At 45.9% G+C, this 15,549-nt stretch overlaps 1 protein-coding gene across 4 annotated transcripts in view; it reads left to right on the forward strand.

Annotated features, from left to right (window-relative positions):
- Mgat5 (alpha-1,6-mannosylglycoprotein 6-beta-N-acetylglucosaminyltransferase) overlaps positions 1 to 15,549 on the forward strand; it is a 288,591-nt gene that overhangs the window by 177,144 nt on the left and 95,898 nt on the right. For all 4 annotated transcript variants that reach the window (XM_087581590.1, NM_023095.1, XM_087581591.1 and 1 more), the window contains 4 exon segments: positions 5,818 to 5,889; positions 8,354 to 8,515; positions 10,313 to 10,482; positions 13,661 to 13,795. In XM_087581590.1, coding sequence (XP_087437716.1) covers positions 5,818 to 5,889; positions 8,354 to 8,515; positions 10,313 to 10,482; positions 13,661 to 13,795 — 539 coding nt within the window.

Raw genomic sequence — 15,549 nt, forward strand, 5'->3', positions numbered from 1 at the left:
AAGGGTTTTCAGTCACCGATAACCAACAGAGGCCTGGTTTTATTCAGTGGAAATTTCTAGAACCAAATACTTCACTGAGTGACTTTTATTCTACTCTATCATTATAACTCCGCCCCCTTATTAATTATCGTCTGTCCCTTACTGTGTGTATCAGTGTCTCTTCTCTGCTGGGATAAAATACCTTACCAAAGCAACCTAAGGAGAGAGAGGAGGAGCTTGGGCTCACAGTTCAAGGCTACAACCACCATGGAACAAAGAGCTTGGTAGCAGGTGATAAATGGTGTGATTATATTTTAATTTCAAAAAACACAAATGTATTAAATTTTTAAAATTAAACTCATACCAGAAGAAATCACATGGTAGCTGTAAGTCCAGGTCTTCTCTTTGGGAGTATGAATGCTGCAGGTATGGAAGGATGAGGTAGATGGATCTGTGGCCTAGACACACACACACACACACACACACACACACACACACACACACACACACACCTCCATTGTAACATGCAGATTAACAAAAGAGAGAAAACTGAAACGCCGCAAGTCCCCAACACACACAGAGTCTCTCTTTTCTTAGACATTTGGGGTTTGGGGCGGAACCTTTGTTTGTTGTTTAGATTTTGTTTTTTTGAAACAAGGTTATGCAGCTTGGGCTATCCTAGAACTCACTATGTTGACCAAACTCACCCAGACCTCAGACATCAACCTGTCTCTGCCTCCAGAGCTCTGGGACTAAATATGTACACTGCTAGGCCTGGCGGACGGTTTCGATTGTGTTTGTTCCCTGGAAAGGGCAGCCTGAGGTCCAGGGTGTCTGGCGATAGGCTAGAATAAGACAGTCTCATCTACATTAGCAAGAGAAGAAACCAAAACTGAGGCTCTGTCCACAGAAGCGAGCATCAGCTCAGAGAGACCAGGCCCTCGAGGACCATGCATTTGCACCTCCCTGGCCTCTACGGTTAGTGTTGACAGCAGGCTCCTGCTTCTTCCTTTCACCTCCCTCCCGCCCCATGCGTATCTGCCGGCAGCTTCTTTTTCCTTGAGGGCAGTGACTCTTCCAGACTGTGCATCTTGAAACAAACAGCCTGACCCAGTTAGAACTTTTAGGAACTCATACTGCTGTGATTCACCAGCCCTCTCACAAAGCTGAAAAACCAGAGAAGTCTAAACCACCAGGAGGTATGTCAGAATTGTTTTATTTTATGTCTCGTCTCTAAGGAAAGTGATGTATAGAGCCCTCTCCGCTGAATATCCATTAGTGTCCCAAAGTTCCAGGCCAGCGAGGTTTCCCCGTCTCCTTCTGCTGCCTCTCCCTTTTGCAGCCTGTGGCTAGCGCACTAAAAGGATTAGTTTGTGTCTAAAGAGTTTTGCCTCCAAATTGAACGCGATCCGAGTGGTGCTACTGCTTCATCAATTCCTGGATGCGTTACCATGAGTTCAGATGGTTTCCGGTTTTGCGTGTGTGCACCTGTTTGTGAGTGTGTGACTGTCTGAGTTGTGTGTGCAGGGGCCGGGAGGTGGCATGTTAGATGTCTTACTGCCACTCCCCACCTTAGTTTTTGAGACAGGGTTTCTCGCTGAAGCTAGAGCTTGCTGGTTCAGCTAGACTGGCCAAGATGTCTTCTTCTCTGTACCCTCCCAGCACTTACATTACAAGTACATAATGACACACGGGGATACTTAACATGAGCTCTAGGGATCAAAATGAGGACCTCACCCATGGGTAGCAAAGCGTTCTAGCCACGGAGCTGTCTGCCAAACCCCATTTCCTATTGTTTACTGTGGTAAACTACAGGCTACCTTTGGTGAGTTGTTGCTTCTGAGGGGGTTGTGTAAGATTGGACAGAGGTAAGGGAGGATGAGTAGAGATGAGCTTCTGCACTGAGGGCCACAGGCAGGTGAAAAGCCGCAGCTAGGACGTGGGGCTGAGGCAGCCATGATGGGAGGTGCCTGGGGGCGGCCTTAGGAACCAAGGACTCTGGGAGCCAGTCTGAGAGTAGCTCTTCTGAACTGTTCCAACCAGGGCAGTCCCTATGAGTCAGGGAGTGGGCTCCTCCTGGGGTCCGATTTATTGATAGGCTGTTACCCTGACGGGCCAAGCTCGCTCAATGACGTTGGACGCATCCGACAGAAAACGCAGTTACGTATCAGAGTGGGTGGAGCTGTCAGCTGCAGGCACGGTTTCCCCCGCATGCTCATTGTGGTGCTTTCATTTAGGAAAATGTTGCCCTGTGGAGGGCAGTTTGCTCCATCATTAAGTTATCGCCAACCCTGGCATTCCTCCAATCCCGGTCCTCCTCTGAGGTGCCAGGGAGAGAAAAAAAAAATTTTTTTTTTTTGTTTTTCCTCTTCTTCCCGCAGGATAATTGGTTTACATGTAATTTCATTATTTCATCAACTAGTTATCCCATCCTCGTGGAAAACAGCCTCAGCCCGCTCTCCCCTTGTGGGTTAAGGTCTTTATCTATTTCCACCATTCCAATTGCACGAGTAGCCGAAATTGCTGCCTAAAAGCTCCCCGGACCACTCTATCTTCCACGTTTGCAGCGATGTCCTTGGAGGTAGCAAAGGGGTAGCTAGTGGTTTAGAGAAAGAAGAACTAAGACAAATGATCAGCTCGCAGGAGGAATTACAGCCTTGAGAGCTCTCCAGTGAAGTTCTACTTTAAATCACCCCGGACGGACTAGGTTTTCATCAGAACAAGACTCGGAAGGTTCATCACAGGGTGGAGGGGTGTGAGGGAGGGCATTCTTAATATCTGGTCCCGCCACAGTGTCCTCCGTTTTCTTTATTCCTAGTCTTGCTTCATCTTTTCCCATTATATTCTTCTTGGGGAGATTTTCTTTTTTTATCCTGACAGGTTCCAATATAGACTTCATTTATTCAGGGGCTGGCGAGAGGTCCTGTGAGTCAAGCGTCTGCTGCTCACCCAGGAGGATCTGAGCTAGGCTCGCCGGCACCTACATAAGCAGCTGACTCCAGGGCCTGCACCTGCAACCCTAAAGCAGGGTAGGCAGAACCAGGTGGAACCTTAGAGCTTCCAGCCTGGCTGCATGAGTGAGCTCCAGGTTTACTTGCAGACCCTGTCTCCAAAAAGAAAAAGAAAAGGGAGAGAGAGGTGAGGAGGGGAGGAGGAGGAGGAGGAGGAGGAAGAGGAGGAGGAGGAAGAAGAAGAGGAAGAGGAGGAGGAGGAGGAAGAGGAGGAAAAGAACAAAGAGTAATAGAGGAAAACATCCAACATCAACTTCTGCCATCCACACACCTACATACGCATGTGCACACATGGGCACACATCTACATGTACAGACACACACACAGGGAAGCAAACATATATCACATACACAAAGATAATTCAGTTAAGTGGATAAGGATAAAAGTAATGTTTTAAAAATGAACTTAGTTGGGGCTGGGGATTTAGCTCAGTGGTAGAGCGCTTACCTAGGAAGCGCAAGGCCCTGGGTTCGGTCCCCAGCTCCGAAAAAAAGAACCAAAAAAAAAAAAAAATGAACTTAGTTGTGTATTTCTCTGTGAGGGTTCTTGACATCATGCTCTGTGCGCGCGCGCGCGCGTGTGTGTGTGTGTGTGTGTGTGTGTGTGTGTGTGTGTGTGTGTGTGTGTGTATGTGTGTGTGTGCACACTTATATGCATGGTTGGAAGTCTAGCAGTCAAGCCCAGGACCCGTCTGAAGCCTTCTTGTTATAAATATGCTTCACAGGGACATTTTATTGAGTCCATTTACTAAAATTTAATTGTTGCCAAGTGAATCAATCTGGCCTCAGAGCAGGAAGCACAGATGTGTGTGGCGTCTCTGGGACTGGCCGAAGCGTCTCGTGTTGCTTTGTCAGGCTCCTCCTCTGCTCGTTTTTCCCCCCGAGTCGTGGAACTGTGTCTGTTGCCTTCCGTGGTCATACTGTTGCTGGTCCACAGTAATTCAGACCATGGGGCTCAGGCAGGTTAGTACTGTCTCCGTTTATGAGTGAAGGCATTCCACTTTCCCCATGGGGAGAGTTTCCGAGTGAGTGCAGCCACTCACAAACATCAACCCAGTCTAATTTTACTCCACGAGAAGAAGAGGAAACCATGCACTTTTCCTACCACCCCCTTAAGCCTTGCTGCCCCGAGCCCAGCTGCTTTCTGACCATTTTCCACAGCAGATGGCTTTGTGCAAATATGGCTGGTTATTTTTGGTCACAGTAAATACCACCTTGCATTCTGAGTAATTTCTAGATTACCGAAACTGACATGTTTCTTTGAAAACTTACCCAGACCTGGAAGACAGATTTTCTTATCTGACTGATCTGCCAACCAAAAAAGGCTATGGTTTCCTGAGTTGGTTACTCTTAAAGGATGCTCCTCTGTAAAATCTTCCCTATCCCCTACCTGAGGAGCAGTGATTTCTGGTGCCAGCTCTTGACCCATCCTCAGCAATGCTGTATGAGTTGGTAAAGGGATGGCCATGCTGTTTCTGAAATTTTGTAGCTATTTTAGGTAAACAGCCAAATCAAATGTCTGTGTCACTCAATGGATTTCTTGTTTTTCCTTTCCTAGACTTTTTTATTTTAATTATGCATATATCAAGAGGGGTCAATGTATGCATGTGAGATCTCTTGGAAGCCAGAAGAAGGTGTCAGATCCCCTGAAGCAGGGGTTCCAGGTAGTGGTGAGCTGTCCCATGTGGGTGCTGGGAACTGGACTGCGTCCCAACCGTGCCTTGAGCCAATCTCTCCAACCCCTTCCTAACAGTTATTGATTTCACTAATCCCTGGTAACTTTTCTTGACGAAATATCTACAAGCCCAGATCTTCTCCTCCTTCCTTTCTTCCTTCCCCCAACACTTACAGTGCCCAGCCTGAGCCTGTAAGCCACAGACGATCAAGAGAACTGTGAATGAAAGCTTACACAAATTACAGACTTGTTTAAAACATTGTGGAGGGGGGGGGAGAGGGAGAGGTGTGTGTGTGTGTGTGTGTGTGTGTGTGTGTGTGTGTGTGTGTACGCACGCACACACACAGGGATCCTGTAATTCAATTATGAGGTTCTTACAAGGGAACTTCGTAGTTGTCTCGGTGTACAGGGTTAGACACAGCTTGTGTGCAGACAGATTAGATCCTCCTGTGGAAGAACTCTCTCTCGTAAGATCACTGAATAGATGTGTAATCCATTCCTGGTTTGCTCTTGTTGGAGAGTGGGTCTCATGTAGTTCAAGCTGGTCTAGAGCTCGTTATAGAGCCTAGAACAACTGATCCTCCTAAGTCACAGCCTGGGTACTGGCATGATAGGTGTGAGCCACCAGTCCTAGGTTACCCATCTTATTTCTTGAGGCAGTGTCAGGCAAATACCCAGAAAACAAACCTTGACTAATTAGCATTAAAGCGAGGTCTGCATTCCTGGTCATCAGGTTAGAGAATAATGCTGTGGTCTGAATGCCACCTGTTCCCTTTAGACACACCTGAGCGGGTCACACATCATCTGTGCCTTTTCACTGAATGGTGCCCGGCGACTCTTTCACACGGCACAAGTGTTCAAACCTTTTAACCTCTTGCCAGAGGACACTCCTTCCCTCCTTTGAAAGAGTGAGGATTAGTTGAGGAAGAAGTCACTCCCTGTAATGGAGGATAGGTTTTTAAGACCTTGGCTGAAGGTCTCTGCACCTTAGAGGACACCCACATCTGGCAGGAGTTTGATTACTATCTGGTTAATACTATCCTGTATAAACACCGTGCTCCTTGTAAGTTGGAATTGTTCTTAGCCTTCTGACCAAGTGTGCCCACTAAAAGATGAGCTAGTACACTTAATGTTTCTGATTTATCTTTTGCAGGTTGAAAATTGGTGTCCTCGTTTACCTTGGAGAGCAAAAAATCCCTATGAAGAAGCTGACCATAACTCATTGGTAAATGACTTTGGAACACTCTTCCTCCCCTTGTGTGTTTCGGTCAGACGCTGAGTGACACACATAGCACCTTTTGGAAGTGCCAGCTGAAATCTCAAGTCTAGCTGGCCAAATCCTACACTGGTTAGCCTGGGTTTATTTATTGAGAGGTTCTCTGAAGGTCCCCTAAATGATGGGGCCACAGAGAGGAATGAGCTTCTGTGCCAGATGTGGAGGCCTTGGGTGATCTAATGAGGGGACTGGCTGTAAATAATGACCAGACTTGTCACCAGGCTCCAATGCCTGCTAAGGAAGATTAATGAGGAAGGGTGGTCTCAGCTGCGGAGGTCAAGGGAGATTCCGTAGAGAGGATGACGAGATGAATGTCAAAGGACAAGCTGTGTTCTCTGTGGCTGCGGCAGAGGCATGTTTCTATGGGGAGTCGGTCTTTCGCATCCTACTGCATGGTTGGGTGGGCAGGGTCAGAGGTTTGGAGACGCTGGTGGAAGATACAATTAGGAAGACAGGAAAGGAAGAAGGACTTCATACCTTTCAATGCTATCTTGAAAGCGTGGGCATTTTCTTTAGACCATAAATCAGCAAACCCTTAATTTTTAATGTTTTTATTTGCATATATATGTACTTTTCTGTGTGGGCACACCATGTACAGGTTGGAGCACAAAGAGGCAAAAAGAGAGCACTGAATCCTTGAACTAGAATTACAGATGTTGGGAACTACAAGGCATGGGTGCTGGGAGCGGAACCCCACTGTTTCGCAAGAGCAGTCAGCACCCTTAACCACGGAGTCTTCTGTCTCACCCAAAGCAGGCACTTTCTGTACAGGGTCAGATGAGGGTTTGGGATGTAGCTCACTAGGTAGCATGTAAGAGGCACTAGGTTCAGTCTGCAGCTGTGTGCACTGGGCATGGTGGGTCATGCCTCTAATCCCAGTGCTTGGAGGTGGACGCGGGAGAATTAGAAGTCATGGTCATCCTTGGCTACATAGAGAGTTCAAAGCCATCTTGGACTACCAGAGACCCTATCATGTGTAAAAATAACAGGGCCAGTGAGATGATTCAGCAAGTAAAGGCACCTACTGCCAAGCCTAAAGACCAAAGTTTGACTCCTGAGGACACACGTGATCTAAAAAGAAAACCAATACAAGTTGCCTTTTGGCTTGCACGAGTGCTCGGACGTACAGAGTCAAAATTGACTTTTGAAATCCTGGATTTAATTGACCCTCAGGTTTAAAATGTCGTACACACACACACACACGTTCATATTCTAAATAAGTAAAAATGTGACAACAAGCTAATGTTCTTCTCTTTGCCGGACATTTCACCTCATGTACAGTTACTCGGTTCTGCAGCCCTAGCACAGAGCAGCCATGGTCAGTATGTGATGAAGGGCCTGGCTGTGCCCCACTAAAACTTGATGCACACAAACAGGCAGCCAGGAGGAAGGCGCCGTGCTTGGCCAGGGTCTGTGGACTCAGGTGTAGACTGTGGGAGGCTGCTGATGTGAGATGGGAGGCAAACGCTAAGAGTGAGAGCCATGGTGACTGCTAAGAGATGTAGCTCAGTGTGTAGAGTGCCTACAAGTTGGTACGCATGAGGTGCCCTGTGAAATAAAAAGCAATATTGTCAATGTTTCTCTCAGGTTCTAGTCAATATCCAGAATATCAGGAAATCTAGTCTTCCTGGACTACATTATTCTGGTCTGAGTTGTAAGTTGTACTCAGCTACGGTAGAAACAAAGACCATCCCTAGCTTTCTAAATTCCGTAGAAAATCATAAATTTTGTTGGTTTGGATGAGGATAAAATTAGAAAATAATCATTTGCGTCTCATCTTTCTCTGAGGCCAGAGAGGCCCTCTGGTGCCCCTCAGAATGCTGGCTGCCCTGTTGGAGCTGAGGAGACTTTCTTCCTAGTGGTCAACTGCTTAGCAGACAACTCCGAGACAAAAATACATTTAGATACGGGGGGTTAACATGCTCCGTGTATGTTAATTATGAGACGTTCATGTCAGCAGAGCTTCCCATGACTACTGCACTTCCTTTCTCAGTCTCTGATCTCTTAATGATGCCCCTTGTAACACACACCAGCTGTCAGGGGCTGCTGTTTTAATTTGCAGCCCTAGCACCTCTCGCTCTTTAAAGTATTTTTAATTATATTTAGTGTATGTGTGTATGCATGTGTACATGGACATGTGCTTGCCATGATGTGCACGTAGAGACCAGAGGACAGCCTGCCTACCATGCAGGCCCAAGGGACTGGACTCAGATCATCACCATCAGGCTGTACGGCTGCCCCTGCTTAGCACCCAACCCTGGGCCCTCTTACTGCACAGAGTCAAGACTGACTTTTGAAATCCTGGACTTAATTGACTCTGAGGTTTAAAATGTCGCATCATGAAAATCACTTAGCTTCCTAGCATTTCAATCTTTGGCTCATTTTGTTACATTTCTCCCTTGTTCCCCACTAGGCAGAAATCCGCACGGATTTTAACATTCTCTACGGCATGATGAAGAAGCATGAGGAGTTCCGGTGGATGAGACTTCGGATCCGGCGAATGGCTGATGCATGGATCCAAGCAATCAAGTCTCTGGCAGAGAAACAAAACCTAGAGAAGAGGAAACGGAAGAAAGTGAGTTTGATAATTCTGTTCCTTCACGTTCCTGCTTCCTGTTTTAAAAAATTGATTTTTCTTGGAAAGAGCAGGAAAGGGCTGTCATGTGTCACGTGACATCCCATCAAGGTAGATGAGCTCAGCCTCTCCTTGCCCTCCTTCAAGTTCTCTTTTCTTATACTCAGTGTCTTCCTCTGTCCCCTGTGAATGTGTACACAGGCATATACATCTGCACACACAGCTCTCTGCATGCTCCTGCCACACAGATACTTACACACACACACACACACACACACACACAGAGAGAGAGAGAGAGAGAGAGAGAGAGAGAGAGAGAGAGAGAAGGATCTTATCCACTATGACTTATTCATAAAGTTTGGAACGCTTCTGATTTCAGAAACAAGATATTGGGGGAGGGGCAATTCTGAGCCTTGTGCCTTAAAATGCTGGTGGCCAAGGGCCCAGAGTGGTGGCACACACTCTTATCTTAATCCCAGCACTCAAGAAACGAGGCAGACCTGAGTTGGAGGCCAGCCTGGTCTAAAGAGTGAGCCCCATAAACAAAGAGCAGCCCTTCCTTGTAAGCCTGCATCAAAACTGATGAAAAAAATTAACACTTTGATTGCAATAACCTTATTCTAGAGCCATTTTGGATATTAAAGTATAGAAAGTGATTTACTGTGTTCCTGTCTACAAAGTGGAATTTTCATTGTAAGAGAAAGTAAAATAACTAGAAAAGGATGGACAACAGTAACTGAAGATATATAAATATATGTTTATATATATTTACACACACACACACACACACACACACACATGTTTGAATTGACACTTCCAGTAAGAACCCATAGTTCACTCTCTCTCTCTCTCTGAGGGAAAATGAAGTTCCTAGCTAGGGCCATTGGAAAAGGTTCCAAATAGCAATTATGTAGAGTCCCTCGAGAACTGGCCTTTGATCTGTAAATGCTGTTTCCACTAGGTGGGATAAGTGGTTCTTGGGAAAATGGCTCATTAAGATCTGAGGCAGAAATTGCACTTGGCGAGCTTAAGACATCTTCTTAGACCCAAGAGCAGAAAAGCTATCAGAAGCTGAGAGGATTCTGACCAGAAAATGGAGATACCCACCGCAGCAAACTCCCCACCACCAAACTGGGTTGGTTGAATAGTCAGAGACCAAAGTTCACTGAAACATTAAATATGCTTATTTCCGTGGTAGTATATTTAAAAAGCAGATTTGAGGGCTGGTCAGGGAACTCAACTGATAGAATGCTTGCCACACAGCCAAATGACCCGAGTTTGCTGCCCAGATCCCACATAAAAAAAAAAAAAATAATAAAGCCAAGTGTACATGCTTGCAAGCCCACCACTGAGGAGATCCCTGGAGCACAATAGACAGCCTCTCCAGCCAATTCCATCTCCTCTGCACTGGAATTAGGAGCGTGCACCAGTGCACCAAGCATTTGTATCTGGGCTCTAGGGATTCGAACTCAGGACCTCATGTTTGTTGATCAAGTTCTTTCCTGACTGACCCAGCCATATATTCCATTTTTTAAAAAAAACAGGATAATCTGTCTGTAACTCACACTCACAGCTCTACCAAGAGCAGCTCATGGTTTTTTATTTGTCTAAAACAGTGGAAAATTATTTCTTCCCTTGTTTTATACCATCTGGAGAAATGACATACCCCATACTGAGACGTCACTGGCTCCTTCAGCGCTGACTGCTTTGTGGTGTGCACAGTAGTTTAGCATGGGCCTTCTGAGCATTTTGAGCATGGCTCCAGAAGCCAGTGTGTGTCTCCTCTTTGTTTCACAGATCCTTGTTCACCTGGGGCTCCTGACCAAGGAATCAGGCTTCAAGATTGCAGAGACAGCATTCAGCGGCGGCCCTCTCGGCGAGCTCGTTCAGTGGAGTGACTTAATCACATCTCTGTACCTGCTGGGCCATGACATCCGCATCTCAGCCTCGCTGGCTGAGCTCAAGGAGTAAGGAAATTACTTTTTCAATCTGAAAATCAGAACACAAAAACGAAATAGTAAACTTGTTAAGCCCCCTCTATTAGTGTACAATTTCTTGTGGAGGAAAATGAGAGTGATAATTCGCTAAACGGGCGATAAGAAGATTATTTTCAGGAGCTAAATACAAACACTACGGAAAGGATAATATGTTTTCATTGGCGCTGCAGGCTCCCGGGGCCTCATAAATGAACACCAGGACAACTCACGCTGAAGCACTTACTCTTTGCTATTCCAGGTGTTCCCAACATCTGCAGCACAAGACTCTATTGACTTGTCTAATTCTCTGCCTCTTGCCAAAATGCACACCACTGCCTGCTCAACGGCAAGCTTTCTAAAGCTAAAAGCAGGGCCAGTTCCTGTTTGTAATTTAATATGTGTAAAATAGATTTCCCGAAAGCCTGGATCCAGTCCTTTCACAATTAGCTACCTCCCAGCCCAGTCTGTTCCCTTCCCTGAGTCTTCCGTCCCACTGAGATTTGCATCCAGCTCTCGCCCCCTCTCAGTCCCCTTTCCAGTTAATGCAGCTTGGCCAAAAAGATGAACAGGAGTCCCCATGGTCACCCCCCCAAAAAAAAAAACTGCCTGCAGAGACTTCTAACCCAGCACGGAAGTGGTTCTGTTGCCGTGCCAACCTTTGAGGGAACAGTCTAGAAACAGTGGAGAGGGTAACGAGCAGCTTCGTTCGGCCCTATTCCTGCTGGATTGTTGATGCACCAAGGTTGTTGGCTGAGACGTCTGAAGGTAACCTCAGCAGTCTTTTCATTGCTTTCCAGATGTTGGGCACCATGATACAGGTTTGCTTACAGCAATAGTGTGATTGGGACTTTTTTTTTTTTACACTGAGACTAGGTCTGTGTAGCCTAGGCTGACCTCAAAGTCAATATATGTCGCTGAGAGATGACCTTGACTTTCTCATTTCTGCCTCCACCTCTTCAGTGCTGGGTGGAATTACAGGTGTGCACCACTATGTCCAGCTTATGTGACACTGGTTGAGGGACCCTGGGCTCTCTGCATCCCAGGCAGGCTCGGTGCCGGCTCAGCCCCACCCCAGCAGCGATTAAAACTATGCCACTTACCAGGTGTTCTAAACTAAACCCTTTGTGGCTTTACTCTTTGTTTTGTTTTGTTTTGTTTTGTTTATTGTTGCATGTGTGCACGTGTGGGCAGGTGTGTACCACGGTGTGTGACGAGGTCAGAGAGACAGCTTTCGGGAGTCAGTTCTCCCCTTCCACTGTGGTTTCCAGTGATAGAAGAGGGTACTCTTATCTGAGGGAGCATCTTGGCAGCCCGTATGTTGTACTGCATTTAAGCGTCAGTACCTGGAAGTAGGTGCCCTTGCCATCTGTGTTTTAGGGCTGAGGAAACTGTGCTGAGACGAACATGAGCTCTCTGAGGTTTCAGGTGTGCCACGCAGGGGTCCCTGGATTTGAGCCTGGTGTCTAACATCTGCGCTGCCGTTTTAGCGCAACCTTTCCTTTCTCCTTCAAAGTTAGATGAACTGGGGGTCCTCCATACCTCAACTAGTTCTCCTCTTCCTTGGCCAGGCTGTCTCCTGTTGCCTTCCCACTTGCTTTAAAATGTGCAGAACATGAAACCCAGAGAGTCATGCACTTTGCAGCCTCTCTGTCTGGCTTCGGCAGGCTGGGACTCAAAGTGGGGCCTGCAGAGATGGCGGGCGTGCTGTTACTCTGATGCCAGTCTTTCGATAATCACAACTGGTGCATTAAGCAATCAGCCTACCAATTGCAATTCTGTTAATGCTGATGGAGCTGTGGACACGAGAATGTGAGTACAGGGAGCGCTCAGAGTTAAATCTCCCCACCTAGCGCCTAGCATACTCTGACCATATGGAATATGCAAAGGAGAAAGTATTTATCATCCAGCCTCTCACAGGACGTTTTCCAGCCCTTCAGGAGAAACTGGTTCAAAGGAGCTTGAGATTTTTAGAAGCTCAGAGAAGGGGCCTGAAGCAGTGAGTGTGAGGACTGTAAAGGAGGTTTGTGACCACTGTCACTTGCGAGTGGGCCTTTGTAAATTGCTCAGGTATTACTGTGGGACGTGAGCAGGGGCAGGAGGGAAAGGTGGCGCCTGGTTTCTGGGTACACAGCAGTTACTTACTCTGACTAACCAAGTTCACATACCAGTCACATACATTGTCATTCTGCTAGCACATGAGCAGTTAGAAATATCAGGATAGAGAGGTGGGTCAGGGACTGAATGACAAGATAGCATCTACGTCACAGGGTCCGTTCTGTAAGGAGTCACTCAAAACAGCAAGATTACAGAGGGAGTTACTAGAACTGGGGGGCTAGGGGTTGAAGGTTTTTAGGGATTATAAATGAAAGTGAGATGATGTCATAGATTTGTATGTTCGTGTGACTTTTTTGGGGGACATGTGAACATCCGTTCATCCCATATAAAAGATACCAATAAAGACAAAAGAAGTGACTCCATCCAAGTCCAACTTGGTAAACCGGTGAATTCATCGAGTTACTTACCAGGATTGTGGACGAGGGGTTCTTAGAAGGAGCACGGTAATCCAAAGGCAGGTGCATCACTAAAGATCCTGCATTCATTCCTCAGGCTGCCTGAATGACTTGCAGACAATCTACTGGCCAGAGGATCTTCTCTCCTAAGCCATTGCTACTATTTATATAACCTTGGGGAGGGTCCTCAAGAATCTTGTGATTCAGGAGCTTCTTGGGGACTTGTTAGTCTCATGTATTTCCTGAACCTTGTAGGTTTTATTTCCTGAGTCTTAAAGAGTCCCGTCCAAATCAGAATATTTGAATTGGGAGGAAATAGCAGCACAAAACCATTCAGTACTCCCTCCCCACACTGATGGCTAATGACAGCAAGATTCAGAGAGTTGACTCAGGTCAGCCATCTCATGTCTGCTCCACAGTGGAGATGGATAACACCGCTTCTTGCACTACGGAGGCTGTGTTCATACACCAGCTTCCAAGCATGTAATTTAGAGGGGTTCAAGTAGGAGTGCTGAAGAGTTAAGACAGGGTTCGATCATCAGCCCATTATCTCTAATAGGGACTGGAGCTGTGACTTGACCCATCACATTTGCCAGGTTTAGTACCGTAAAGTTATTGGTGCTTTTTCTTTCTTTTCTTCCCCACTTGCCTCACTCCAGGATTATGAAGAAGGTTGTTGGAAACCGGTCTGGCTGTCCAACTGTAGGAGACAGAATCGTTGAGCTTATTTATATCGATATTGTGGGACTTGCTCAATTCAAGAAAACGCTAGGACCATCCTGGGTTCATTACCAGTAAGTACTGCATGCTGAGACCTTTCTCCCCTAACAAGCACTGTGCTAGGAGCTTGATTCTGCTTCTGTTTTATTTTTAAGGATAATTAAATATCACCTTATGAACTGTATGGAGTATACCTCTCATTCCTATTGAAATTCAGGTTATTCCTACTAACTGTATACTTCCTGGGATTGTTTATTATTTATATTGATATATTGATATTCTGAGAGTAGAAACATGTGTCCAGCCAGGCACACATCTTTCATTTCAGCATTCAGGAGACAGATTCAGGCAGGTCTCTGTGAGTTCAAGGCCAGCTTGGGCTACACAGTGAGTTCTAGGACACCCTGAGCTACATAGTGAAACCCTGTGTCAAAACAAAGACAAACAAACAACAACAACAACAACAAACTTACCCATCTTCATTTATCGTCCCCAGTGCCTAGCATCCCTCTCGTTGTGTACCACAAGGATCTCATGCATTTGTGTGAGTGTGTGCATGGATATATGTGGAAGCCAGAGGACAGCCTTGGAAGGTTGAATCTCACCTGCCACCTTGATGAGGCAGGGTCGCTCTCGTTGTTTCTGCAACTGCTTATAAGGATAGGATGGAAGCCAGGACTTAAGTATGCTGGACACTCTGTCAAATAAGCTACGTTCCAGCCCCCTCTCCATTTGTTTCTTAATTGTGACAAATGGGTAGAAACATTTTTAATGTGGTCTTCTGTGTTAATTTTCTGTCAATTGGACCAAATATCTGAGCAGGATACCTTGTAGGATGCAAGTTTTATTTTGGCTCATGGTTTCAAAGGCTTCAGTCTATCATGGTAGGTAGAGTGTTCCAGGGCAGTTCACATTGTAGCAGTTGCCTTGATACACAGGATTTCTCTTTCTTCTGTATTCTGTCTGGACCCCCTCCCCCAGCCCACAAGATGGTGCCACCCACATTCAGGGCAGACCTTTCCTTTGGTTAATTCTCTCTGAAGATACATTCACAGACACATCTAGACGTATGCTTGTCTACTCTCCTTGGCATTTCTCCAAGTTCAATTAGGTTGTCAATCAAGAGGAACCATCACACACTCCTAACTAATCCAGTCCATGAATAGCCTAAAGTAGGTAGGCCTTTATCTTTCCTGTTAGTTATGTTTAGTGGTTTTTAACTTTAAACCTCCAAGATTATCTCAGACTGGAAGTCCTTTACAAAGCAGACAAATATTAGAAGTGAAAATGCTAAGAATTTCAAAAATTCAAAGTCTAGTGATGTCCATTCTCAAACTTGCCCCTCCCCCCAGCAGCACAGAATTTCTCACTGGGCAATGAAATATTTATAGCAAAAGAATTGATGGGATAGAAACTGTATGAGGGGTCTAAGTGTTCTGTTTTGACCATGTTAACTATGTTGACTGACTGACTGACTGTGTTAACCGTTGAATGACTGTTGACTATGGTAGCTGTTGACTCTGTTGATTATGTTCACTATGCTGAACGACTGACTGCTGACTGTTGATTGTATAGACTATGCTGACTGTGTTGAATGACTTTGGTAGCTGTTGACTGTGTTATCTGTGTTGTCTGTATTAACTGTTGGCTGGGTTAACAGTTGATTGACTGTTGACTGTGGCTGACTCACTGTCGTGAATGATTATATTGACTGTTGAATGACTTCAACTTTTTTGATTGTGTTCACTCTGCTGGCTCTGTAAAACGATTATTGAGTAACTGTTGACTGTGCTGTACAGACTGCTGACTATGCCACCTTTGTTGACTG

Source organism: Rattus norvegicus, chromosome 13 (genome assembly GCF_021556685.1).
Source record: "Rattus norvegicus strain SHRSP/BbbUtx chromosome 13, alternate assembly SHRSP_T2T, whole genome shotgun sequence".
NCBI classification, from domain to species: Eukaryota; Metazoa; Chordata; class Mammalia; order Rodentia; family Muridae; genus Rattus; species Rattus norvegicus.